Genomic DNA, 27,925 nt, shown 5'->3' on the forward strand with positions numbered 1-27,925 from the left:
CACCTAACGCCAGTGCTATGGGAAGTAACATAGCGACAACTAGTTCCACACCCGGTCAGGTTACTGACAGGAATACTCGCTTACCTCCTCCGCCGCCTGATCCTAGGTCCGGAGCAGGAATATCCTTCCCATCTGGGGCAGAGCGTCAGCTTCGGTCTTATCAAACCAGAAGCTCGATCCCGAATGGGGACGGTTATCAAAGGATAGATTCCGATAACCCAGAAATGGCGAGCGACTTAGCCCACCAACCGCATGGGAGGATGAGCCAACTCGATTCCGTCAGGAACCTGCCCGTCGGGTACCACGAACAATCCAAACGTCCTTCGTTTTGAAGGACCTGAAGCTATCCGTAGATATATGGAGCGAACTCACGCGGCTCTCCAGAAATTGGGAGCTCAAGTCCATAAAGCTACGAGCTCAGCTCCCGAAATCGATAGCTTGATCGAGGAAACCCGTGGAACTCCATTCCGCGACAGAATTGCAGCTCTCACATAAGAGATACCCGAAAAATCCAGAATTGTCTGAGTATGATGGACCTCCGACCCGAAAGCCTATTTGAGAGCTTTTCGCGATTGGGCAATCGTTAAAGGCCCATTTCACACAGGAAGAATGTGAAGCAGGTTACTGCAGGACATTCGCCGAAAATTTGGTCGGAACAGCCCTTGAGTGTTCTCCGGGTCTCGAGCCAGCCTCGATAGACAATTGCGATCAATTAACTAACGCCTTCATGAAGCAATACTCAACCCATATCCTGAAGCAAGCCTCTGAGGCCGACCTTTGGAAGGTCAGTCAAGGAGTGGAGACTCATTACGAGTTACATTGAGAAATTCAGGGCAATAAGAACTAAGCTCTCGAATCCAACGACCTAGTCGCCATCGAGGCCCTTAGGAGAGGTCTGTTCTATAGATCGAAATTCTGGTCAGAGCTAACACTCAATACTCCTCCAACTATCGATGATGCTCTTCATAGAGCCACCAAATATATTACTTTTGGAGAGGAGACAGCTGCACTGGATAAACTCCACAAAACAAACCTCAGAATCATTCAAAAAGGTGAATCCCTGAGAGACTAAGGGACCTCATAAAAGGGTAACCCTCGAAAATAATTAGACTCAGGGAGAACATTCCTACGCAATCGAGGAAGACAAGGAAGAGAAAACTGTTGCAGCAGCAAACAAAACTCCCTGGTCAAAAGGCTTCGAAAAGGCAAACGTTGCTCTTATCACGATCGCGAAGGACATCAACCGAGGAATGTTGGGGACCTCCAACGCCAGCTGGCAGCTAAATTCGCAGCGGAGAAATAAAGGGCGTGGACCTTAAAAAGCCACCACCTTATCAGAAAAGAGGGTTCCAGGGATACTTCCCCGAAACGCGAAGGTCACCTGGAGAAGGAGACCGATTCGCCACCTCCAGCTCCCAAGAAAAGAGTCGACATGATTCTTGGGGATCCCCCAAGGAAAAAGTTACAACAAGTCCGAAGCTCTCTTGAGCAAACCCTCCCTCAATCGAGCCCCGACTCGAGGGTGGACGTATATCCTTGGAGGATCAGACATATGTCAAGACTCCGTCAATTCCATTAAGAATCACGTGCGGAAGGTGTGACTAATACTGGACCTAAGCCTCCTAACCCTGAGTCCAATACTAAGATTTCTTTCTGGAAAGCGAGACCTCAAATCTTGACAGACCTCACGATGATGCGTTGATTGTCACCCTGAGCATCGCAGGATACGAGGTTCCTAGCTCATGATAGACACAGGAAGCTCTGTCGGACCTCATTTTCTATAACACCCTAAAAGGGATGGAAATAGACGACTACGAAATATTGGCCAAAAAGCTAACCTCGTAGGCTTCTCCGGAGAAACAGCTACCTCATTGGGAACTATCAAGGCTCCCAGTCATAGCTGCGGAATAATGAAAATGACCAACTTAGTAGTCATCGATAGAGCCTTCCCCGTTCCATGCGATTTTGGGAAGACCCTGGATTCACAAAATGAAGGCAGTAGCCTCAACGTACCATCAGTGCGTAAAATTCCCAACACCCGACGAAGGGATAGCTACCGTTACATGGTAGCCAGAAGATATCCAGGATCTGCTATTTGGGAGGATTCGAAATCCTCAAAAAGTCCCCAATAGCAATTACAGATCCAGGAGGGTCGCGAAATGCAACAAAATATTCGAGGTCCCCCAGGAACCTAACCGAAAAGTTGTGCATCGACGACTCAGATCCTGAAAGACAGTGGTGAGCATCGGGTCCGAGCTACCTCCTGAGACAAAGGAACTCATTGATTTTTTGAAAAGCAATGTTCAAAAACCTTTGCATGGTCCACCAGCGACATGAAAGGAAAGATCCGAACGTCACCACCCATAAGCTAAAAGTTGACCCTACTGTTCAAACCGATCAAACAGAAGCGTCGTAAGCTAGGCCTCGAAAAGCTCAAGCTGTTAACGACGAAGTTGACCGACTTACGAAAGCTGGGTCCATTCGAGAGGTACATTACCCCCTGTTAGCTAACCCAGTAGTGGTAAAGAAGAAAAACGGAAATGGAGAATCTGTGTAGACTTCACAGACCTAAACAAAGCTTGTCCTAAAGACAGCTTCCCGTTACCTCTCATCGACCGTCTGGTTGAAGCAACAGCTGGCCATCGACTCCTATCCTTCATGGATGCCTTCTCAGGATACAACCAAATCATGATGGATCCTGAGGACCACAGGAGAAAACTGCATTCATAACCGAACGAGGAACCTATTGTTACAAGGTTATGCCATTCGGATTAAAAAACGCAGGAGCTACCTATCAGAGGCTAGTAAATAAGATGTTTGCTGGACAAACTTGGAAAAACCATGAGGTCTATATCGACGACATGCTAGTCAAATCCTCAGCTGGAGAAGATCATATCTCCCACTTAAGGGAATGCTTCGAATTCCTTAACAAGTATGAATGAAGCTCAAATCCCACTAAATGTACTTTCGGGGTACCCTCAGGCAAAGTTCCTAGGCTATCTCGGGTAACCGAAAGAGGCATTGAAGCCAACCCGCAGCAGATAAGCAACCTTCCTAGAAATGCCGTCACCTAGACGACCAGCAGAGGGAACAGAGATTGACTGGACGAATCGCGGCATTGAATCGATTCATATCCAAGTCTCACCGATAAATGTCTCCCATTCTACAAGCTTCTAAGAAATAATAATAAGTTCTTATGGGACGAGAAATGTGAGGAAGCCTTCAAGCAATTGAAAGCTTATCTCTCCGAACCTCCGATCCTATCTAAACCAGTAGTAGGAGAGCCATGTACCTATACCTCGCTGTATCAACTGCTGCAGTCAGCGGCGTTCTAGTACGAGAGGAACAAAACGAACAAAGACTGTCTATTACACCAGTTAAAAGAGTTTGATAGGACGCCGAAACCAGGTACCCTGCAATGGAAAAACTAGCTCTAGCAGTCGTAACAGCCTGGCGCAGAAAATTGCGGGACCTTACTTCCAATCGCACTCGATCGTTGTAATGACCCTCACAACCATTACGAATGATATTGCACAGCCCTAGCCAGTCAGGGCGATTGGCTAAATGGGCCATAAAGCTCAGCGATATATGAATGAGTATAGACCTCGAGCAGCAGCGAAAGCTCAGGTCCTTGCCGACTTTATCATTGAACTAACATCCGAGCAGTTAGACTCCGAAATGGAATCTCCGAATGGAGCCTATACGTCGACGGAGCCTCATCAAAACAGGGGCGCGGTATCGGTCTAAGGCTAACTTCTTCAGCAGGAAAACCATTGAGAAGTCATATAGGCTCGGATTCAGCGCCTCAAACAACGAAGCTGAATATGAAGCACTAATCGCAGGGTTGAAGCTCGCCCTAAGCCTCGGAATCCGAGAGCTAAATGCTTATAGTGATTCACAGCTAGTAGCTAGCCAAGTTTCACGGAGAATATGAAACGAGGGACGAAAGAATGGGGGCAATACTCGAAGTCGTCCAGAACCTCACTAGGCAGTTCGACCAAATTCGAGCTAACGAGAATCCCACGAGAGAGAACTCCTCCAGCAATGACGTTGGCTGCTTTAGCTCCACGTCAGACCCCCTCGTAAAACGGATTATACCCGTAGACGGAATTGAGAAAACCAAGCACGACATAGCTACTAAAGCTGAGAAAGAGAGCAAACTAACAGCGCAACTCGAAGCGAGCGGTACCGCCCAAACAGTAGCTACCCAGGGTTTTCACACATTTTGGTTTCCAAAAACCAGATAATATCTAAAAAAGAATACCTCGGGAACACAATCCAAATCATGGAAGATATTCCTTGAAATTCAGGACTCCCTAGAGCCTGATCTCAAGAATACCCCCGGGGCACCAACTCAGACCCAATCATCTGCAGAGTTAAAACCAGAAGCCGTACAGCCTCTCAAAATTCATCTGGAGGTATTCCTCGGAATTCAGGACTCCCTGGAGCCCAATCCTACCAATACCTCCGGGGGCACCACGACACTATGGTCCCGAACAGGAACCTCCCTCGCTCTTCATAACAAAGTTGTAGGAAGAGAGAGGATTGGAGAATTCCAATCACGCAATACATCCTGGAGGGAACTCCAATAAATGGGAGGCTCGATAAGCTCAAAGCATTAAGCGCTGAGATATGCGTATATTTGAAATCTGTCCTCCTCACACGAAGCATTTCCCGGACCTTACCTAAAATGCGTCCATGGCCTCGTTGCTATGAGACTCATGAAAGGAAATGCACGACGGTTCCTTGCGGAACCACTCTGGAGGAAGGAGCTCCAGAGCAGATCAGAAAGAACGAGAGCATATTTCTGGGCCTACCATTATTGCAGACTGTGAGCCTATTCCTCTTCATGCGACAAATGCCAGAGGCATGCACCGATTATACACCAACCTGCGGGAAAAGCTGTCTAACTATTCCGCGACCCTTATCCATTTTATGAGATGGTCCATGGAGTATATCGTGGGAACACTAATAGCATCAGGAAGTGGAAAGAAGAAGCTACGCTTCCTTTTAGTTCTAACAGACTACTTCACGAAATGGATAGAAGCTGAAGCTTTCCAACAGGTAACCAGGGTCGAGGTCGAGCAATTCGTATGGAAAGAAATCGTGTGTAGACACGGCGTCCCATACGAAATCGTAACTGACAATGGAGGACAATTCATATCCCACGATTTCAAAATTTTGTGACAAGTGGAAATATTCGCCTGACCTTCTCATCACGTCGCCGCCTCAAGGAAACGGACAGGCGGAGGCTGCTAATAATACAGTATTAGCAAACCTCAAGAAACGCCTCGGAACCCAGAAGGAACTCTGGTCAGAGAAGTTACTTGAAGTACTTTGGGCAGTCGAACCACCCCACGAAAAGCTACAGAAGAAACTCCTTTCTCCTTAGCATATGGGATGGAAGCTGTCGTTCCAGCTGAAACCATTGCTGGTAGCCTTCGTCGGGAACTCTGTACGTCCAATCCCGCAGCTAATGATCAGCTCCTAAACCGACAGCCTTCGATCTAATCGAGGAAAGACGGGACCGAGCTTTGATCGCATTCAGAACTATCAGCAAGCAGATGGCACGACAGTACAAATTCCAAAGTCAGGCTCCGGCAGTTCGCTGTAGGTGACCTAGTACTTAGAAAGTTTTCGAAGGAACCAAAGAACCAGATGCTGGGAAGTAGGAACAACTGGGAAGAGGTCCCTACCAGATCATCCACGTGGTACGACCTGGCGTTTACAAGCTCCCGAAGGTGCGAACCGGGTACCTGAAATCAGATCGTGGAATGCCCACGAAATTAAGAGATATTATCATTAGGTACCTAAAATTCCTGAACTACGTTAGGCTTGATCCCTTGACTGGGTACGTAGGCAACTCCGTCATGAGTGCAGCCCCAACCTCATCTCAACACTTCGTTCACTACAATCAAAGGGGGCATACGACTGATTAAAATCACATAGCCCACAATGCAAGTGTATGATCGTTATAATACAGCAATTGTATGATCACTATGATACCATGTATCCAATTATCAATAAAGAAATCATTCTTGATATCTCAATCCTTTAACAAAACAGGTCCCCGTAAATGTGGACCTAGGGTCCTAAAAATCCTTCGGATTAGCTCAGGTCCCTACAAACCTGGATCTAAGGTCTTAAAATCCTTAACAATCTAAAAGGTCTTAAAACCCTTCAAGCAATATCAGGTCTCGACGAACCCGGACCTAAGGTCTTAAAATCCTTACCAAATCTCTAAGGTCTTAAAATCCTTACCAAATCTCCAAGGTCTTAAATTCCTTGTCAATTCTCCAAGGTCTTAAAATCCTTATCAAATCTCCGAGGTCTTAAAATCCTCATCAAATCACAAAGGTCTTAAAATCCTAAGCAAGTCTCAACGGGTCTTAAAATCCCACAAACAAGTTCAGGTTCCCAAGAACCCCCACCTAAGGTGTCCAGATTAAACTTAGGTTCCTTAAAATCCTAAGCTAGTCCCGATACTCCAAGAATTCCTCTTAAGGAACTAAAAACGACCAAAGTCTTCCAGACTTATCATAAGATTCGATTATGATCAAGTTGTCATATTTCACGACTAAAGCCAAAAACTCAAAATGAAACGAAAACCAAGTTTGAAATTAGATAAGGGTTTAAAAGCCTCCCCAGGCTAACAAAGATTCAAAGTATAAGCAGATAAAGGTTTAAAGACCTCCTCAGGCCATAAGTCTTGAAAACGAAAGATAAAGAAGCCCATTGGGTAGAAGTTCTAAGAACATAAAGAGCATCGGCTCTTAACCTTCTTTGGATCCAGGATCAGCTTCATCGTCCTTATCCTCCTCGATAGGATCATTCCCCTTGACAGGAACCTCTACTTCGACATCCTGGTCAACACCTCCCGGGATTGTCTCAACTGGAACTAAATCAGGAGATACCGAACCCAAGTTACACTACAAGAAAAACGCGTTTTTACAGCGGACGAATAACGCTATATAACAATACGATAGCGCTTTAACAAGCGCTGTATCATCGCCCGTCATAATAGGTCGAGGGCATTAAATAGCGGTATTTCGTTGTGCTATCTTTTCTTCCGCTACGATAGCGCTTTTATTTCTGCAATTAAATAATATTTAATAGCGTTGTTTTAATGCTATTACTAATATTATTAATAGCGTTTTCTCTTTGTTTTAGTTAATACTACTATAGCAGTTACGAAAGTGCTACGTATATATGAACTACTATAGCAGTTTGATTAGTGCTGTATATATTATGTTTATATATTTATATATTAATATATTTATATATTTTAAATTGTAATTTTTTATATATTTATATTTCCACATATTCGATTTCGGAATTTTGAAACAAAAGATCAAATTATATTAATAAACAGATTTTTCATAAATCCAACATAAACACATTACATAAGTTGTTTAGACATCATACATTGCAAGTTCACACTAAAGCAACATTGTCATCCTTAGAGATACACAACCTTATCATTTGGCCAAGCCACGGTGCTTCCTACTGCATCACCTATGAATTCGATTTCAGAGTTTGGCCTCCACACTCGAGCCCCATCGAACTCGGAAACCTCTACCATAACCTTCGTAGCATTGGGACCTAAAGGAACGAAATGCACTTTCTCTGCTGGATCAGTTGACAACACACGACCTATAGCAACTCTCTGTCCTAATCTTTGACAGTCCAAGAGAGCACATCTCTGTTTACCACCTTTATTGCTACTACTAGTGCTGTTACCACCACTCTGAAAACAAGAAAGACAAACACATTCACCACAATATCAACACCGGCAACCTAACAATTCAATATCTACTCACATTCTCAGATTTTACAAACTTACCTGATTGGATATCTTGTTTGATTCAGTAGGTGAATGTTGATCAGTAGGTGAATGTTGATCAGGTAGTCTTATCTTATCTAGAGGCCACGCTATTGTCCCATGTACTGCATCACCCATCTTTGTCATTTCAGGTGTAGGTCTCCAGATAAATGCATCAGGTTTAAAAACCAGTTGGACTCTAAGAACTGCAGCATTCGGTCCAAGGGGAATTTGGTTGACAAGGTGAGAAGGATCGGTTGTCAACAAGACACCCTCAGCAATCAACTCCTCTTCTAGTTTCCAGTAATCAAATATTTTAACATTTCCTAAAGATGCAGCTAGATCTTGAATCATGCAAAATATATTCACAAATTTCAGAAGTAAATTCATTAATGATTAACAAACGTTGGAGGACAGAATGTATTTTTTACCTCGGACTCGTCGATGTTGCCATTGTTTGAGATGTCAATGCCATCGTCCAAGATGAGTTTCTCAGATGGCCATGCAATTTTCACTCCTACTGCCTGACTAAGCGATACACAAGTTGGAGTAGGTCTCCATATAGGTGCTGTTACGACTGATACAGACTTCACTACAACAGCAGCCGCATTAGGACCCAGTGGAATGCGACCAATCTTATATGTGGGCTCACTAGAGTAGAATTCTCCTTCAGCAACAACCAAATCATCATTCGAAACCCAATCCAGTATCTGGCACCTTATTCCTCCTCCCTTGCTCACATCGCTTCTCTCAGAAGTGGAATCATATCCGTTTTTTTGCTAACCCAACAACCACAAACATTTTTGTTACAACCTTATAAATAACAGAAGTTTGAATAATTAAGCAAGAAGAATAACGAATTTACCTTTTTACCGGCCAAGTCTTTAACCACATTTTGCAAATCTTGAACCTTGTTGATTAGTTCAGCTTGAGTTGCTTCAAGTTGCTTTACATGTGAATCTCTAGCATGTAAGAATGCCAACTTGGTGACAGTAACCCCTCGTCCCATCCCCCTAATTCTTCCTGGCTTATCTTTTCCTAGGACCTGAGTGACAGCATCTTCACCGATATTATCTGCTGAACTTGATTCCATTTCACTGTCAAGTCTCTTTATCTTCTCCTGCAATAAAAAATTACACAAGTTATGGAAATTGTATTTTTTAACTAAACATATTATTGTGACAATTAATCTTACTATTGTATCTGCAAATTCTTGACGCACTGGTGTTCCATCAGAATGTGTATGACCAGCGACCCAAACCTTAGTTCTAGTGACTAGCTTAGGATCAGAACTGTTTTTTTTCTACATGTTAAATAATAAAGTAGTTGTCATCAGTTGTCATAAACCCAATAACACACCTTTAATTATTTCAAATTGTAAAACATACCATCTCCTCTGCAAGGCGATTCATGCCTTTACGGCTAGTGGTGTGGGGAATTTGAGCCTTCCTGAGTTCCCTGTACTTATTACTTTGTTCCTACAGAAACCAAATACCATTTTGTAATAAATTTTACTTACATAACCCAAATGTATATACGCAAGACACACTATATTACCTGAAAAGCTGCAGTACATCTTCCTTTCACCCAATTATTCCAAGCTGATGCAGATTGTATATTACTGGGTTTAATACTCTGTAGTTGCGCCTTGTTTTTTGTTGCTCTAACTATGGAAGACAGTCTAGATTTAGAGGCCCTCCACAAACAACCCATCTGCTTAAAGACTACATCCTTTTGCCAGTCTTCTGTCAAGTTGAATCTCCCATGTACATAATCTTCATATTAATACTGAACTCAATGTCTATGTATACATAGATAACAGAATTACCTGTATTTCCTCCCACAGAGCGTCTTTTGTTTTCTCTTCCATATGTCTCCAGTCATCTAGCAGTACAGGCACATGCTCTCTCACAAGAGGACCAAGGAAGGAGGACAGTGTCACTGATCCACGGCCAACATGCTCTCCCAAAGAATTGAACTCCACCTCTACCTTGTCCTCTATATGTTTCGCCACTTTGCGCATTTTTGTTGGACCTCTAGTCTTCTTGACTTGGTTATCAGATTGTTGTGTTTGTGTCTCAGAGCTAGGAATGACTTCTTCTTCTTCCTCATCTTCTTCTTCCTCATGTTCTTCTTCAGGTGGTAGTGTTTCGTACTCGTCATGTTCTTCGGGTGGTTGTGTTTCATCATCATCATCTTCTTCGGCTCCTGCAGATTCTGGTTCTTGTTCCACTTCTTCAGAAATTGTATGTTGCTCCAGTTCTTCATGTTGTGACTGAAGTTCCGCATTCTTCTTTGGACAATTCTTCTTCTGTTTCTTGGTAGTTAAAGACACCACTGGACTAACATCTAGACCTGCTTGACGTTTACTGCGACGCGTCTTCTCAGTAACAGCTTCCTCGTTCATTGTATCAGTTTACCTGTTACAACAAAATTATCGTTAAATCTTATAAAATAATACCCTCACAATCATTCCTAACACAACAACTCTCATCATCTGAAGCGTGATCTCCGATATCTTCATCATGCTGGACTGTTAACGTTGTAGGACAAATTTCCTCTTCAGTTTCTAACTCATGGTATCCTCTCGGAGGTGCTCTCATAACAACATACCAAGGAGAGCTGTCATCCTCTCTTGAGTAAAAAACTTGTTTAGCTTGAGAAGGCAGAATGTATGGATCATTAACAAATGCTGACTGGTTCGTGTGGAGATTCACAAGTGTAAAACCGTCTGCCTCTTTAACACCTTTCCCCTTATGTGCCCAACTACACTTAAACAGAGGCACCTGAAACATGTGGTAATCAAGCAAGATGATCTCCTTTATGACTCCATAGTATGCTACCATGTCCGCCATTTGATTCGAATCTTTCGCACTAGCTCTGCACATGGAGAATGCTTCATTTGAAACCCCACAGTTCTGAGTCTTCCTTTTGATATCGTCTGTCTGATATCGATGTCCATTAACTATATATCCCTTGTAGGTGTGTGCGACATTCCTTGGTCCAAAAGCAAGCCATCTGAGCCGCTGAGAATGATCTTTTGAGTTATTTGGTATCTATCATGAACAGATCACAAATCAATATCATAAGCACTGTACATAGCAATATCAATATCATGACCAGATCACATACCTTATCTTTTATCCATGTCGAGAACCTTTCTGTATGAGTTTTCCATAATATCGTTTCATTTCTTGCACATCTTTCATCTTTAGCTTGCAGTTCCTCTAAATGCATCCTGTTAAAAAAAAAAAAAATCTTTATCTACACTTATCTACACTGATAGTTAAAAAAAATTTATCTATATCTACACTTACTGAACATAAGGATCCATCACTGCAGTATTCATGAGGATATACCAATGAGCTGTATCTCTCTCCTTATCAGTAAGTTTCACTTCTGTAGCTTTTTGCAGAGGGCGGCCTTCAAGTACATTTTCATGTGCCTCTAAATCTTCGTTTCTTGTCAGAGGCTCCTCAACTGGAACCGATTTCTGTAAGAACTCCATACAAAATGCAAGACATTCACCAGCTAGATAACCCTCCGCCATACAAGCTTCAGGTCTTGCGAAATTCTTCACATAAGCCTTTAGTGTCTTCATATACCTGCAAATCAATAAGGTTAAAAAAATTCAATTCGTCTTAAGCCTTAATAATTAAGCTTCCACTAAAAACAATGAACTTACCTCTCAAATGGATACATCCACCTGAAGTGTACAGGGCCACCCAATCGTGCTTCTCTTGCCAGATGCAGTGGAAGGTGAAACATGATATCAAACAAAGAAGGTGGAAAGAATCTCTCAAACTGGCACATTGTCTCCACAATCTCTGATTCTAGAGCAAGTAGCTTCTCGGGATCAAGAACACGTTGGCAGAGTCTGTTGAAGTAATTGCACATACGAGTCACTGCAATCCGAGGTCCTTTTGGAAGTAAACCTCTCAACGCAACCGGAAACAGATTCTGCATAAGAACATGATGATCATGTGACTTCATGCCGCCTATAGAAGGAGGATCCAGTGAGACACAATTGGATATATTAGCACAATATCCATCAGGGCCCCTGAAGTTGGATAATCTTCTGCAGAATATTTTTTTTTCCTCTTTAGAAAGCCAAAACGCAGCTGGAGGCAGATAAGTTCTCTTCCCCCTTACTTGTGCATGTAAACTGCTTCGAATACCCATATCTTGTAAATCCTTTCTCGCTTTCAGGCCATCCTTTGACTTGCAACTATTCATCAGAATAGACAACATCGTCCGAGTGAATGCGCTACTACAGCCACTTTCACTCGGCAAAACGAACTACGAAAGGCTTGATCCTCATCCGAGGTACGTAGGCATCCCTTCACAGGGTCCAGCCCCAACCAAATCAAAAGTCCAAACTTTTTTACACAGGAATGACCAACAGTCACCTTTCCCTGAATAAACGATGCCAGCCCCTTTTTCAAGCGGAGCACGAGCACTCGCCCAAGCCAGTCGGCTGAGTCTTGATCAGGCATCAGCTGAAGGGAACAGCAGCTTTGCGTCACCGATGCATCATACATTGACCGGCTATCCGATGGAAATTTCAGACCAAGTCTGATCGAAGGACAATGGTTTGGCCGACCAACAGTTCTCTCGATCACTGCACTGCGTTTCGAAACCTTTTCCTCGGCAATTCAATAGAACGATTAGAGTTTCTTTGTATTTACTTGAGTGACTGACTTGTAAAAGTTTCGTTGGATAAGTAAAAGTGCAAACGAACAACCGTCTCTAATCTCTGTTTCTATCTGAAAAGGGGGGAACTCGCTGGCAAATGCGAGCAACCATCCGGACTATTCCATTTCTCGGTTATAGACAAGTGAAAATGATTTTTATATTTCTAAGTTAAGCGACTTACGGAAATATATAAGGAAACACTTGTCTAAAAATAAAACCGAAGGGATTAATCCATACAACAAGAGGCCTTAGCCGAGAAAAGGAGATAGTCTTAAACAAACAAGGCCGAAAGGCCGAAAACAAAATACAACAAACATAGAGGATCATCCCTCGGCAGGGGGATCTTTCTTCTCAGGAGCGTCCGAGTTGGAGACGCGACCGAACGGCTTCACGGGAGGAATCTCGCCGGCGCCTTGACCCTTGCTCGGCGGAGAGACCAGGCTGATCTTGCGGTTCGGATCCGAGAGGCCTTCGCTCGCATCAGGATCGGAGGTTCCGAGAGACGAGCTGTCGGAAATCGTGACCAACCTCTCCGGGACGCCGGCGGCGTCGGGACGAGCAGGAGATTGTACCGTGTCGAGGAAATCCCTAATAAATCCGTCACTCGGGGATCGGAGCGCTCTCGCAGCGTCGGAGTCTATCAGTTCGAGATTCGACCCGTGTTTGTCGACCTTCTCCAGAATTTCCTCGATCACGAACCGGGATTCCAGCACCAAAGGGGATAAGGTCAGATCCGAGTCCGGAATCGCGCCTACTTCCAGGCGAACCGTCTCCCCTTCATAATACTTCTCCAAATCGGAGTACGTATCAATGGTCTCCTGCGGGATATCCTTTCCCGATTCCCTCAAGGCCTCGAGGCAGTCTCGCATTCCGCGCGCTTGGCCGAGCATGCACCGCGCGTCCTCGAACTCGTCACGACGCTTCTCCCGATCCTGAATATTCCTGAACCGTCGGGCACATTTCCCGGTCATCGCCGCCATTACACGGATTCGTTCATGGGTGACCTCAAGCTTACGAGACTCCCTCAGGCGATCCATCTGCTTGGAATACTCTAAGGACGCAGCAACCACCTCTTTCTCAAGGGTCGTGTTCTTGCCCTGCAGCTCAGCGTTCCTCTTCCGCATCTGGGCTTTCTCTTCCTCAGCCCGCTTCACCAACTCCCGGGCAGACGCCAGTTCGGTCGCCATGATCGCTCGCTGCTCGTCAAGTTCCTTCTTCAACTCTTCCTCCCGAGCAACCGCCTCGTTCTTTTCACAAACTGAATTGTTCAGAGCCCGGGTCGCGCGCCTGCTGAGTCCCTTCTGCTTACGAACCATCTCAAAGGCCCCCTTTAGCTCTTCGTCATACTTCCTGACTAAAATGTTCCAGTCCCCGTGACTCTGCAAAACGAGCAAAGGTTAATGCACTAGCAAACGAGTAGAGAGAAAGAGAGATGGGATCAGGAATCCGATTTACCATGATGGAGGTACGAGATGCAAAGTTGTACTCTTCCTTGAAGATCAGATCCTCGACCGGCGGCAGCTCACCCCGATCTCCCCTAAATTGACGAACCAAACGACCGCACTCCTGTTCGTCGTGCGCTAGGGGGACATCGCGATCATAGGAAAAAGAGACTTTGTCAGGACAACTCCTCTTTTTCTTCTTCTTCTTCTTCTTCTTCGAGACAGCCACGGTCCCTTCGGTGACCTGAGGAGCAGATTCAGCTTGCGCGTCCTCATTCTCCGGAGCCAATGATTCCCCGGAGCGGGTGGCGTCCGCCAGCTCGTCGTCCAGCTCTTCGGAAGAACCTCGAGGAATCACTTCAGCGTTCCTCTTCTTCTTATTCTTCTTCTTTTTCTTCTCAGCCTTTGACGAAGTTACCGGCGGATCTTCGTCACGGCTACCAGTGGGAAGCGACTCGGGAACCACCTCATCTTTGGAGCCGCCACCCGGCTCCAGGTCCTTGAGCTCGCCTTCCTCGACAGACGAGGACCGAATCGCAGAAGGATCACCCCTCGCCTTCTTCTTTTCCCTCTCTGGCCCAGAGTGTCCTTGGGGAGAGGCAGTACCAACGTTGGCCTCTTCGGCAGCCGCGTTCTCTCCCTCTCGCTGTCTTTTTCGGTTCGTCTTCCTCACCAGCCGAGCCTCAACATCGGACTCAGTCACGTTCGGATCTCCGAAATCGGGCGAAGCTGCAGTATCAGGCTGCGGCTTCTTCGCGAAGCCGGCTTTCCTCGCGACCACCAGACTCAAATTCGGCAAAGTCCTCATCGCTCTTGCTCGATTTACTTCCCTTTGCTCGGCTGAATTGAATAAATTGAGCCTCTTCGTCTTATTCGCGATTATAGGGATTGTATCCGAACGCCAAACCTCTGTGACGAATAAAAGAGAGATCAGACTCTGTAGCAAAGTATGCAACGAGCGGAGGAAGTCGCAAAAGAAAAGACTTACGCTGACTAATCCACCCGATCGATCGACTAATCCTCTGATAGGAGAAATTATTCCAATGGGCCTGTTTCTGCGATGCGATCAGACGCGCGCTCTCCAAAAAATCCTCCTCGTACTCTGCGGTGTTCGGAAGAGCCACTGCAAAGAGAAACAAACAGGAGTTAGAATACGAGAAACGGAAAACGGAACTGACGGGTAGTCTATACCCATCTCTCGGTTCCATAAAACACGGTAGCCGGTCTTCAGCGGTTCTTCGAACGCAGCCCTGTCAGATTTGACGTAAAAGTAGGAACGCTGCCAGTTGTTCGTCTTATTGGGGTAGCCGGTCACCACATTATAGTTGGGACGGATCTTCAACGAAATCAATCTGCCCTTTATCTTCGCCGACACTAATTCCTCGAAAGCTCGAACACTGAGAGGAACACCGGCTTCCGCTCCGATAATCGTCAGTGCGACGGCCAGCCGCCACGCACCATTCAGAAATTGACTAAGAGCGGCTCCTCGTCGCATCGTAAACGCGGTGATGATTCGAGGAATCGGAAACCATAGCTTCGTGTCGCCCTCAAAGTACGACTCGTAGACACATTGGTAGCCTTTCGGGGGAGACCAAGGCCGTTGGTCGCTCTTTGGGATTATAAACGTAACCCCCGCTGCGTCGCGAGCCCGTAGAAGTCTTGTCACCGACTCGACGGTCGATCTCGTCTTCTCGACACCCCGCCAGTCCTGGCCTCCGACGACTGAAGGACGTACGCGCTCCCGATCAAGCGGAGGTTGCTTCTCGAAGATGTTCCCCGGATAAAAGCTTATCGGGATCATCTGATCGTCGATATGATCGCGACCGGCATCGTCCTTCCGCGATTGCACCCTCGATTCCGAAATCAAGACGCGCTGCGCACGACTCAAGTTCTCTGTATCCATCATCGGTTCGCGATGAACCGCCTCTTGGCTTCCCTCAGAGCCATGGACCGTCTCTAAGTCGTCACCAGATCCCGACGAAGCCGCGCGCATCTTCCCCTTTTGTTCTCGAGAAAGTTTCTTACTTGTCGACATTACCGAGTAAACGATAAAATGAGAGCAGAGGAAAGAGAGAGAAGCAACTTAGAGAGAGAGAAAGTACCTGAAGATTGCGGAAGAATGAGAGATCTGAAGGAAGATCTCTTATTTATAGGAGAAGGGACGCGCGCTCAACGAGGTGCCATAATTAGCCCTAGACGGGCCTAAATGGGCCTCTAGACGGGCTCGCGCGTCGGTCTCAAGCGCGACCTTTCGGCTTCCCGGTCCAAAACCTAGCGACGTTTCGGCTTTCCGATCCAAAACCTGGCGGCGCTTCGGCTTCCTGATCCAAAACCTAATAACGGTTCAGCTCCCTCACTACAATTGGCGACGGTTCGACGTCACATCACGAACCGAATGCGATCGGACCCCAGTTCGGAAGGATCGTTGTTCGGCATCAATCTAGACGATTTATACCGAACAGCGGAAGCTCTTTTCTCCAAACGATTTTTGAAGGAATCGTCAAAGTCAACAACGAGTCTCCTGTTCTTCGAGCCCTAAAACAACTAGCTCATAGCGATCGTTTGCTCGACCCGACTATGAACTAGGGGGGGACTTATTGTTGGGGATGGAATGTCACCACCCACAAGGCCCAGCGAACAGGAGGCCCATTACCACCAAGGAGAGAGCAGTCGGCTCGGTGCCGGCTCCTCGACTAACCCCGACTCGGCTCGTGACTACTTTAGCTAGAGGACGAGCAGCCGAAGAGAGCAACCAAACAGCTCGGGCCGAACAGTCACCCCGATTGGGCCTGTATACCGAAAAGCCCATGACCAAAGGAAGACGAATTAGGTCGAGACCAACCGACCTGGGAGACTATATAAGGAGTTGAGGACAAGAAGAAAGGGTATCACCACATAGACAGACAGACTTGCGGCCAGATTAGGGTTTCCTTTATTCTCTTTGTATCTCGCCGCTCTCTTGTACTTCCAGCTAGGAGCTCACCGAGCATCGACTAGCCGGCTTTCTTACTCTTGTACCCTCGTTATTCCGACTCTAATAAAACGTCTCTGTTCATCCCACTCTTGAGTTCTTCTATTTTCTGTTGACCAAACTCACCTTAAACACCAACCGTCCCTCAACTGCCTCTCAACTGCTCCCATACATCGAACTTCATCCCTTGGCACATTGCCAAGTGCCTGGCTACACCACCAAACACCTCTGGTCCCATCCGGACCGCACCACCATCCCACCGGACCATAACCGCCCATGGTCCGGTCACACCATGTCAACTCATAACACTCCTCCAAGCTGAGATGAGCTGACCACTAGTGTCACCAGCTGAGTGAGCTAACACTCCAGCTACTGGAGCTGACCAGAACTCTTGTGAGCTACTGTGAGCTCCCACACACTTCATCCTAGCTGCCCGAGCTTGTTTCACACTCCGGCCAGCTATCTAAACTCTTGTCCAGCTTACTTAAGCTTGAACCTTCCTTTCCTTGGTTAAGTTTCAGCCTCCTTATACACTTAACCCACTCCACGGACCATGATACGCCTTGTCTTAGGTCATTAGACCTGTTTTGGTGCATCTCCTCGCACCATGGTCCATCCGGCCGATCCTATCTAGGATCGGGGACATGACAAGTCTCCCCCACTTGATAGGGATTCGTCCTCGAATCCAGACCAAGTGTATCTTCACTAACATACTGATCATACCACTCAGAGTACTCAGCCTTCATCCTTGCCTCGGTTTCCCAAGTGATAATGTCCTTGCCATTACTCTCCCATACTACCTTGATCATAGGTACTGTCTTCTTCCTTGTTGCCTTTTTCGCCCTATCTATGATTCGAACCGGCCTTGTTTCTAAGGTTAGGTTCTTACCAAGATCTTTGGGAATCTCAGGCAACACCACATCCTGTTCGGATAGGCATTTCCTCAGTTGGGACACATGGAACACATTGTGATATGCATCCATTGCTGAGGGCAAATCCAACTTGTATGCCACCGCGCCCACTCTCTCTGTGATCCTGAATGGACCCAAGTATCTAGGATCCAGCTTCCTTCTTCCAGAAACCCTGGTCCTGCCTCTGAAGGTAATCATCTTGAGATACACTAGGTCACCAACCTCAAACTCAAGATGTTTCCTCCTCTTGTCCGCATAGCTCTTTTGTCTATCCTGAGCCTCCTTCATCTTTTCCTTAACAAACTTGATCTTCTCTGTGGTCTCCTCCACAATCTCAGGAACAACCATGCTGCGCTCCCCCACTTGGGTCCAGCATAATGGTGTCCTGCATGGCCGCCCATACAAAGCCTCATATGATGACATACCAATGCTTGTGTGGAAGCTATTGTTGTAAGCAAACTCCACCAAAGGCAAGTGCTTCTCCCAGGTCTCTCCCCAGTCCAAAACACAGGCCCTTAGCATGTCCTCCAACGTTTGGATTGTCCTCTCCGACTGACCATCAGTCTGAGGATGATAGGCTGTACTCATGTGCACTTTTGTGCCCAATGCCTTTTGGAACGCTTGCCAAAAGTAAGATGTGAACCTCGGATCTCTATCCGACACAATGCTTGCAGGTACACCATGAAACCTCACTATTTCATTGATGTAAATCTGCACAATCTCATCCACACCATCTCCCTTCTTGATTGCCAAGAAGTGAGCAGACTTAGTTAGCCTATCGACCACCACCCCAACAGCATCCTTCTTGTTTCTGGTCGTAGGGAAACCAGTCACAAAATCCATGGTGATGTGATCCCACTTCCACTCTGGAATGGGTAAGCTTTGGAGTAGTCCACTGGGCACTTGTTGCTCCGCCTTGACCAATTCGCAAATGGGACACTTTGCCACCCATTCGGCCACATCAGTCTTCATGCGCACCCAATGGTAATACCTCTTCAAATCTCTATACATCTTGTTCCATCCCGGATGTACTGAGAACTTAGATCTATGAGCTTGCCTCATAATCTCTTCCTTGAGTTCCTTATTGTTAGGAACACTTATCCTCCCATTGACCAAGATGGTACCATTGCTTGTGGTTTGGTACTCAGTCTTGTCATTGAGAGCAACCTTTTGAAGGTTCTCATCCAGCTTCTGAGCTGCACAAATCCTGGTAAGGAGATCGGCCTGATCCACTGCCTCCAACCCCAATGGCTCATCAGCACTAGCCAGTGTGTTAAGGTTGAGTGACCGGACCATCCCTTCCAATATATCAGCCTCCTTCTCAGCTGAAATCTCAGCCCTTCTCCGGCTCAAAGCATCAGCCACTAAGTTGGCCTTCCCTGGATAGTAGGTTATGTCCAGATCATAATCTGCCACAAACTCCATCCATCTTCTTTGCCTTAGGTTCAACTCAGGCTGAGTGAAGATATACTTTAGACTCTTGTGGTCTGTAAGTATCTGAACCTTGGCATCATATAGATATGACCTCCAAATCTTCAAGGCAAACACCACTGCTGCCATCTCCAGATCATGTGTTGGGTAATTACCCTCATGCTTCCTCAATTGCCATGAGGCATACGCAACGACCTTCCCATGTTGGGTCAGTACACAGCCTAGTCCAGTAATGGAGGTGTCTGTGTACACCACATATGGTTGGTCCTCCTCAGGCAGGACAAGGACTGGTGCACTAGTAAGCATGTCCTTAAGCGCGGAGAAACTCCTCTCACACTCTTCTGGCCACACAAACTTAACATCCTTTCCTGTCAACTGAGTCATAGGCTGTGCCAAACTAGCAAAGCCCTTCACAAACTTCCTGTAGTAGCCGGCCAGCCCTAAGAAGCTCCTGACTTCTGTGGCATTCTTAGGCTGAGGCCATGCCCTTATGGCTACCACCTTCTCCGGATCAACAGACACACCCTCACTTGACACAATGTGTCCAAGGAAGCCAATGCTCTCCTGCCAGAAGCTACACTTGCTTAACTTAGCAAAGAGCTGCTGCTCTCTCAACCTTCCCAGCACAGCCCGGAGATGCCTTTCATGATCCTCCTTGCTCTTGGAGTATACAAGTATGTCATCAATAAAGATGATTACAAATTCATCCAAGAAGTCTCGGAAGGTACCATTCATCATCTTCATGAATGCTGCTGGTGCATTGGTCAGACCAAATTGCATAACCACAAACTCATAGTGGCCATACCTGGTTCTGAATGCAGTCTTCTTTATATCACTTGGTTCAATTGGGATCTGATGATACCCTGAAGCCAAGTCAATCTTAGAGAACCACTTTGCTCCCTTAAGCTGATCCAACAGCTCATCTATCCGAGGCAATGGGTACTTATTCTTGATAGTAACCCTATTCAGCCCTCGATAGTCAATACACAGCCTAAAGCTACCATCCTTCTTCTTTACAAAGAGGACTGGTGCTCCCCAAGGCGACACACTAGGGCGTATGAAACCCTTATCCAACAACTCCTCCAGTTGTTTTTTTAGCTCGGCCATCTCAGCAGGAGCCATGCGGTAGGGACTTTTTGATATTGGGGCCGTCCCTGGTTCCAGTTCTATTATGAATGGGTCTGACCTATCAGGGGGAATGCCCTGGGGAGACCTAAACACATCCTCAAACTCACTGACCAGCGGAATCCCGTCCGGGTTACCACCCCCAACAACCTCCTTAGTGGTGATTGTGGCAATATAAGCCTCACAACCCCGCTCAAGCATCCTTTCCGCTTGGACTGCTGATACCACTAAGCATCCAGAGGTTGGACGAATACCTTGGAACCTGATCGGGGGTCCACACCCACTCTCAAACAGCACCCTCCCCCGGTGACAGTCTAAGGTGGCCCGATTCTTTCCAAGCCAGTCCATACCCAAGATCACCTCATGATTCTTGAGTTGGACCACAACAAGATCCACAGGCATTACCCTGTCCTGGATCACCACTGGGATATCCTTCACTCGTCCTAATGAGGGCATCAATTGGCCTCCAGCCGCACTCACTAGGCCAGGATCATCCCCTGTCCCAATCTGGAACAAACCCTTTCCGACCAAACATGGGCTCACAAAACTATGTGTAGCTCCAGTGTCGAAAAGTACATGTGTTTCCACACCACCAATACTTAGGGTCCCTACAGGAAACCCAATCTAAGCATCTAATCCATTCTAGGTTCCATACCATGCATTTCTAAAAATTTAAAAGAATAAGATTAGGTCATTACCAGTGATCGCCATGAAAGGCTTGGCCTCATCAATGTCCTTAGACAACTCATAGACCCTTGGTGCAGATGTCTGGCCACGGCTTGGTTCCGGCTTGCTAACCTCAGACTTCATCCTTCCTGATCCAGCCTGAAGCTTAGGACATTCCTTTCGGAAGTGTCCGGCCTTTCCACACTGGAAACAAGTCCTAGAGTCACCACCAGCCGCTTGACCACGACTCTGATCTGGTCCAGGACAGTCCCGGACTGAGTGGTCCATCTTGCCACACCTCGTGCAAGCTCCCATAGCTCTCCAGCACTCACCACCATGGCGCCTTCCACACTTTTGGCACTCCGGCCTTCCACCTGAGGTCTTACCCTCATCACCTGAATCTCTCTTCCTCTTCCGGTCACCAGCATGACCAGTACCACTTGCCTGACTCCTACTCTTGAGTCTGGCCTCTTCAGCAAGGTTAGTCTCCAGCATTGCCATGCGCTCCACCAACTCAGAGACGGTACGGAAGGTACGGACTGAGCAGTAAGTCCGGAGTTTGACCCTAAGGCCTCTTATGAACCTACGGACCTGAACCTTCTCATCCTCCAACTCCTTACCCACATACTTCCTGAGCCGGTTGAACTCCTCTTCATACTCCCTGACTGACCTGCGCCCTTGAGTCAAGTCCAAGAACTTGGCCTCCAAACGATCCCATGCTTCAGCTGGGAAGTACTTATGGTTGAACTCAACCTCAAAGTCTGAGAACTTCTCAATAGAACCATTGGTGCGCTTGTCCACAGACAACCACCAGTTGTGTGCATCTCCCTCCAGGAAGTGCACTGCTATGTCTCTCTGGTACTCCTCAGGGCACCTTGTAGACTTGAAGTTCCGGGCCAGTCTGTCCCTCCATTCATCCGCCTCCATAGGATCAGCACTTCCAGCAAAATGCTTTGTCCCTAGGCGAGATATGTGCTCCAGCACCTTCAGGTAATCCACCTTACCAGACCTTCTAGCTGGTGGATCGAGTTCAATCACCTCATCAACCGGTGCAACTCGTCCAGCAGTTTCTGGTACCACCACCTGAACTTGTGGAGCTTGCCCCACTGATGAATTCACCAATGGAGTGATCACTTGGGTCATAGCCAACATTTGACTACCCATGAGCCTGATTGCATCAAGCACCTCCTTCATGGAATGTTCCACCAGCTGGTTTCCTTGGTTGACTCCACCATTGGCTGCACCATTGCCTTGGCCACCCTGATCACCAGCATGTGAGGACTCTCCCTCAACTTCCATGTCATCTTGCAGCTGCCTTGCAGCTTCCTCAGCTTGCTCTTGCAGCTGCCTAGCTAGTTCAGCTTGCTCCAGCTGCTGCCTAGTTTCCTCAGCCGCCTTTTGCTGCTGTTCCACTAGACCTCCTTGAACCTCAGTCGGATTGATCCGAGCCAGAGGCAATCCAGTTGCACTGTCCACACCAATGCTTGGGTTAGGCAGCACCACACTTGGATTGGCTCCATCCGCGCCACCTTGGCCAGATGCTCCAGCTCCATCCTTAGCCCTCTTGGACTTGCTCCGACTCTTACCACCCTTAGGAACACCAAAAACAACACACAAGATCAATGTTAGTAACACTTAACCAATGATCCATCAAAACGGTTCCTAAAACAAAAATAAATCAAGCCCTATACTGTGAGACCCCAGCCGGATGTGTGATGATCAAACCATAACCCCCAAGTCCTAGAATCAAGCATGCTCTGATACCAATTTGTAAGACCCGAACCTGGATCCCAAGACCCAACTGGTCCGCGGCCTTAACCTAATCATCTAAGTGCAATTGGCCGGTTAATGTCCAAATAATTCTAAGTCATTTTCAAGTGATCCGAGGTTCATATACAAATCATAAGCAATGCGGAAGCTAAGATAAACATTCATTTTATTAATATAAACCATGTGATCCATACAATGTAGTAATATCAATCAGTTTGCACAATAGGCTATCATAAGTTCCATACTATCTAAACACACACATCACACATCCATCCTTGGCTTAAGTCTTCACAGCTCCTTGGCTTTCCCACGATCCTGACCAGATCCTGCAATCATATAAATCCCATCAAATACACAATCAAACCGATATCCTAGCAACAAGTCTAGCAATGCATGGTTAAGTCCCTTAGAACTAGTTTCTGTCCCAATACTTGACCCACTCGGATAGGTCTCCAAAAACTAAATAAAAACCATGATAAATCATGATAATTCACAACTAAGAGAATAGCCAAGTCAGATTTCTCAGAACAGGTCCTGATCATACCGATCTCAACCTAGAACCGCCACCATGGCTACAACTTACCACCTCTTAAACTGTGATATAAAATTATCCTTTCATCATGATAATTTATGAAAAATCCCAATTAAGGGATATATGAAGTCGGAATCCTCAAACCTCAACCGGAAGTAGGAGATCCAACCTTACATGCCCAACCAAGGCCATGGAGAGATTACACTGATCAGTCCATGTCTTGGCGGCCTGACTATGAGTCTAAACTCACAGATAACATCAGAATATATAATAAAAGAGATAGAATGACAGAGAAGGGAGAACGGATGCAACCAACATCACTTGGTCCATGCGGACCATCCATCCGGACCCATGGATCATGGCGATGGTAAATGGTTAGCATCACTAACCTTAGGAGTGGCCGACGATGGGTTCTGATCCTTCCACTAGCCTTCTCGTTCCTCTTGTATCCATCTTCACACGGTTCCTTCCCACAACTCCTCCTTGGTCGCCGGTCAAGAACAAATCACCACCACACACAAGCGGCCAACAAGTAAACCGTCCGGTCTCTTTCTCTCTTGGATTCTCTGGCAATTTTGGCATAGTTTCCCCTCTTTGATTTACGATGGAAATCGATGTCCAGAGCCCTCTATTTATAGAGGAAGGCTTTGACAACCGCTTTTGGGCGAATGGGCGCGAGTGAATGGCCGAATGGGCACATGTGGGAATCACCGCATCTCTTCGGCCCAACCGTCCCTCAACTGCCTCTCAACTGCTCCCATACATCGAACTTCATCCCTTGGCACATTGCCAAGTGCCTGGCTACACCACTAAACACCTCTGGTCCCATCCGGACCGCACCACCATCCCACCGGACCATAACCGCCCATGGTCCGGTCACACCATGTCAACTCATAACACTCCTCCAAGCTGAGATGAGCTGACCACTAGTGTCACCAGCTGAGTGAGCTAACACTCCAGCTACTGGAGCTGACCAGAACTCTTGTGAGCTACTGTGAGCTCCCACACACTTCATCCTAGCTGCCCGAGCTTGTTCACACTCCGGTCAGCTATCTAAACTCTTGTCCAGCTTTACTTAAGCTTGAACCTTCCTTCCTTGGTTAAGTTTCAGCCTCCTGATACACTTAACCCACTCCACGGACCATGATACGCCTTGTCTTAGGTCATTAGACCTGTTTTGGTGCATCTCCTCGCACCATGGTCCATCCGGCCGATCCTATCTAGGATCGGGGACATGACATTCGATATCCTCCACAAATACGATATGAAGCTCAACCCTGCCAAGTGCACCTTTGGGGTACCTTCAGGCGAGTTTCTCGGCTACCTCGTACCGAAAGAGCATCGAAGCCAACCCGAAACAGATAGCTACTTTCTGGAAATGCCGTCACCTAAGACAACCAGAGAGGTACATAGATTAACTGGACGAATCGCAGCATCAAATTGATTCATATCCAGGCCACCGATAAGTGCCTCCCATTCTACAAACTTCTAAAAAATAATAAGATGTTCTTATGGGACGAGAAGTGCGAGGAAGCTTCAAGCAATTGAAAGCTTACCTCTCCGAACCTCCCATCTTGGCCAAACCAGTAATGGGAGAACCACTGTATATGTACCTCGCTGTGTCAACCGCTGCAGTTAGTGTGTGCTGGTACGAGAAGAGCAAAACGAGCAAAGACCTGTCTATTATACCAGCAAGGGTCTGATAGACGCTGAAACTAGATACCCTACTATGGAAAAATTAGCACTAGCAGTCGTAACAGCCGCCAGGAAATTACGACCTTACTTCCAATCACACTCGATCATCGTAATGACTTCGCAACATTACGAATGATATTGCACAGCCCCAGCCAGTCAGGGCGATTGGCTAAATGGGCCATAGAGCTCAGTGAATACGACATCGAATACAGACCTCGAGCAGGAGCAAAGGCTCAGGTCCTTGCCGATTTTATCATTGAGCTAGCATCCGAGCAATTAGACTCAGAAATAGAGTCCCAAAGTGGAGCCTGTATGTTGACGGAGCCCATCAAAACAAGGCTCCGGTGTCGGACTAAGGCTGACCTCTTCAGCTGGAGAAACCATCGAGCAGTCCTACAGGCTCGTATTTAGCGCCTAAAAAAAACGAGGCTGAATATGAAGCACTAATCGTAGGGCTAAAACTCGCCCTAAGCGTCGGAATCCGAGAGCTAAACGCTTATAGTGATTCACAGCTAGTAGCTAGCCAGTTCCACGGAGAATATGAAACGAGGGACGAAAGAAGGGGGCATATCTCGAAGTCGTCCAGAACCTCACTAGGCAGTTCGACAAGTTCGAGGTAACAAGGATCCCACGAGGAGAAAACTCCTCAGCAGATGCGTTGGCTGCTTTAGCCCCACATCAGACCCCCTCGTAAAACGAATCATACCCGTAGAAAGAATCAAAAAACCGAGCATCGACATAGCTACTAAAGCTGAGATAGACAGCAAGCCAAAAGAGCAAACTGAAGGTACCTGCCCTGAAACGGTAGCTACCCAAGTTCTCACAAACATTCTGGTTCCCAAAAGCCAAAATTCGTAGCCTTAAAAAGCAGCATACCTCCAGAAACACAATCCAAAACACGGAAAACAACGAAGGTATTCCCCAATTCAGACTCCTTGAGCCTAATCTCACGAATACCTCCGGGGGCACCATCCGGACCTCGCCTCTCAGCCGCATCGACTGGCAAGAGTCAAAACCAGAAGTCGCTCAGCTCTCAAAATTCATCTGGGGGCACCATCCAGACCCCAGAGAATAACGGAGAAAATGGAGGTATTCCTCAGAATGTAGACTCCCTGGAGCCTAATCCTACGAATACCTCCGGGGCCACCACGACACCAGGTCCCAAACAGGAACCTCCCTCGTCTCTTCATAACAAAGTTAGGGAGAGAGGATTGGAGAATACCAATCACGCAATACATCCTGGAGGGAAAGACCCACCCAATAAATGGGAGGCTCGAAAGCTCAAAGCATTAAGCGCGAGATATGTATAATCGAATCCGTTCTCCACAAACGAAGCGTTTCCGAACCTTACCTAAAATGCGTCCACGGCCTCGTTGCTATGAGACTCATGAAGGAAATGCACGATGGCTCCTGTGGGAAACCACTCCCGGTGGCAGAGTTCTAGCTATCCGAATCAAAAGACAGGGCTATTTCTGGCCCACCATTACGCTGACTGCGAGGTTTACTCCTCTTCATGTGATAAATGCCAAAGGCATGCACCGATTATACATCAGCCTGCGGAAAAACTATCCTCAAATCCGTTCCGTACCCGTTCAGAGGTGGTCCATGGACATCGTAGGACCACTCATAACGTCAGGAAGGGGGAAGGCAGAAGCTACGCTTCCTCTTGGTCTTGAATAGACTACTTCACAAAGTGGATAGAGCTGAAGCTTTCCAACAGAAAACTAGATTCGAAGTCGAAGGATTTGTGTGGAAAAACATTGTTCTCCTCCCGCCACGGCGTTCCGTATGAGATCGAACCGACAACGGAGGACAGTTCATTCTCTCGCGACTTCAAAGCATTTTGCGACAAGTGGAATATCCGCCTTACCTTCTCACACCTCGACGACCTCAAGGTAACGGTCAGGCGGAAGCTGCTAATAAGTCAATATTAGCAAACCTCAAGAACGTCTCGGAACCAACAAGAAACCGGGTCTGAAAAAGATACCTGAAGTACTTTGGGCATGTCGAACCACCCCGAGAAATGCTACAGAGGAACCCCTTTCTCTTTAGCCTACGGAATGGAAGTTGTCGTTCCGGCGGAAACCTCCACTTGGAAGCCTCCGTCGAGAGCTCTGTACGTCTGATCCCAAAGCTAACAACCAGCTCTTATCAGACAGCCTCGATTTAATCGAGGAACGACGAGACCGAGCCTGCTCCGCATTCAATACTATCAGCAAGCAGGCCCGACATTACAATTCCAAAGTTAGGCCCCGACAATTCGTTGTAGTGACCTATACTTAGGAAGGTTTTCGAAGGAACCAAGGAGAGCCAGATGCTGGGAAGCTAGGAACCAATTGGGAAGGTCCTTACCGGATTATCCACGTGGTACGACCTGGCATCTATAAGCTCCTGAAGGTACGAACCGGAGTACCTGATATCAGATCGGGAATGCCATAAATCTGAAAAGATACTATCACTAGGTACTTAAAAACCTCGAACTACGTTAGCTTGACCCCTTGACTGGGTACGTAGGCATTGTGTTATGAGTGCAACCCCATCTCATTTTAACACTCTTTCCACCTAACGAAGGGGGCATATGTTTGAGAACACATAGCCCAAACAGCGATTGTAATGATTGTGATACCATGTATCCTATTATCAATAAAGCAATTATCTTCGATACCTTGACCTTCGAACAAATTCAGGTCTCTACGAACCTGAACCCAAGGTCTTAAAATCCTTCGAACAAATTCAGGTCTCAATGAAACCTGAACCTAAGATCTTAAAAACCTTCGAACAAGTTCAGGTCTCTACGAACCTGAACCCAAGGTCTTAAACCCTTCGAACGTCAGGTCTCTACGAACCTGAACCTAAGGTCTTAAA

The 27,925-nt window shown here is 46.7% G+C and overlaps 3 protein-coding genes across 3 annotated transcripts; all 3 read right to left on the reverse strand.

Annotated features, from left to right (window-relative positions):
• Window positions 1–6,953: 6,953 nt before the first annotated feature.
• On the reverse strand, window positions 6,954–10,361 carry LOC130503394 (rRNA-processing protein EBP2-like). Its single transcript, XM_056998013.1, has 7 exons — window positions 9,650–10,361; window positions 9,380–9,585; window positions 9,211–9,300; window positions 9,018–9,125; window positions 8,688–8,942; window positions 7,844–8,601; window positions 6,954–7,747 (listed from the first exon to the last, which is right to left on the reverse strand). Exons 1-6 carry the CDS (start codon window positions 10,227–10,229, stop codon window positions 8,212–8,214), a joined length of 1,629 nt encoding a protein of 542 aa, XP_056853993.1. The 5' UTR covers window positions 10,230–10,361; the 3' UTR covers window positions 6,954–7,747; window positions 7,844–8,211.
• Window positions 10,270–12,066, reverse strand: LOC130503395 (uncharacterized). Its single transcript, XM_056998014.1, has 4 exons — window positions 11,508–12,066; window positions 11,140–11,427; window positions 10,955–11,060; window positions 10,270–10,878 (listed from the first exon to the last, which is right to left on the reverse strand). Exons 1-4 carry the CDS (start codon window positions 12,056–12,058, stop codon window positions 10,270–10,272), a joined length of 1,554 nt encoding a protein of 517 aa, XP_056853994.1. The 5' UTR covers window positions 12,059–12,066.
• Window positions 12,067–12,840: 774 nt separating this feature from the next.
• LOC130503396 (meiosis-specific protein ASY2-like) lies at window positions 12,841–15,994 on the reverse strand. The gene is made up of 4 exons (XM_056998015.1): window positions 15,151–15,994; window positions 14,948–15,082; window positions 13,973–14,868; window positions 12,841–13,896 (listed from the first exon to the last, which is right to left on the reverse strand). Exons 1-4 carry the CDS (start codon window positions 15,992–15,994, stop codon window positions 12,841–12,843), a joined length of 2,931 nt encoding a protein of 976 aa, XP_056853995.1.
• Window positions 15,995–27,925: the final 11,931 nt, after the last annotated feature.

Source organism: Raphanus sativus, unplaced genomic scaffold (assembly GCF_000801105.2).
Source record: "Raphanus sativus cultivar WK10039 unplaced genomic scaffold, ASM80110v3 Scaffold0931, whole genome shotgun sequence".
Classification (NCBI taxonomy): domain Eukaryota; kingdom Viridiplantae; phylum Streptophyta; class Magnoliopsida; order Brassicales; family Brassicaceae; genus Raphanus; species Raphanus sativus.

Coding starts and splice junctions, on each gene's coding strand:
- LOC130503394 (XM_056998013.1), bottom strand. CDS start 10,229: ATGAACGAGGAAGCTGTTACTGAGAAGACGCGTCGCAGTAAACGTCAA. Junction 9,301..9,379: donor GATGTACTGCAGCTTTTCAG/GTAATATAGTGT, acceptor TGGTTTCTGTAG/GAACAAAGTAATAAGTACAG. Junction 8,602..8,687: donor AAGACTTGGCCGGTAAAAAG/GTAAATTCGTTA, acceptor TTGTTGGGTTAG/CAAAAAAACGGATATGATTC.
- LOC130503395 (XM_056998014.1), bottom strand. CDS start 12,058: ATGAATAGTTGCAAGTCAAAGGATGGCCTGAAAGCGAGAAAGGATTTA. Junction 11,428..11,507: donor TGGATGTATCCATTTGAGAG/GTAAGTTCATTG, acceptor ATTGATTTGCAG/GTATATGAAGACACTAAAGG. Junction 10,879..10,954: donor CGACATGGATAAAAGATAAG/GTATGTGATCTG, acceptor TGTTCATGATAG/ATACCAAATAACTCAAAAGA.
- LOC130503396 (XM_056998015.1), bottom strand. CDS start 15,994: ATGTCGACAAGTAAGAAACTTTCTCGAGAACAAAAGGGGAAGATGCGC. Junction 15,083..15,150: donor TTTATGGAACCGAGAGATGG/GTATAGACTACC, acceptor TTCTCTTTGCAG/TGGCTCTTCCGAACACCGCA. Junction 13,897..13,972: donor CATCTCGTACCTCCATCATG/GTAAATCGGATT, acceptor CTCGTTTTGCAG/AGTCACGGGGACTGGAACAT.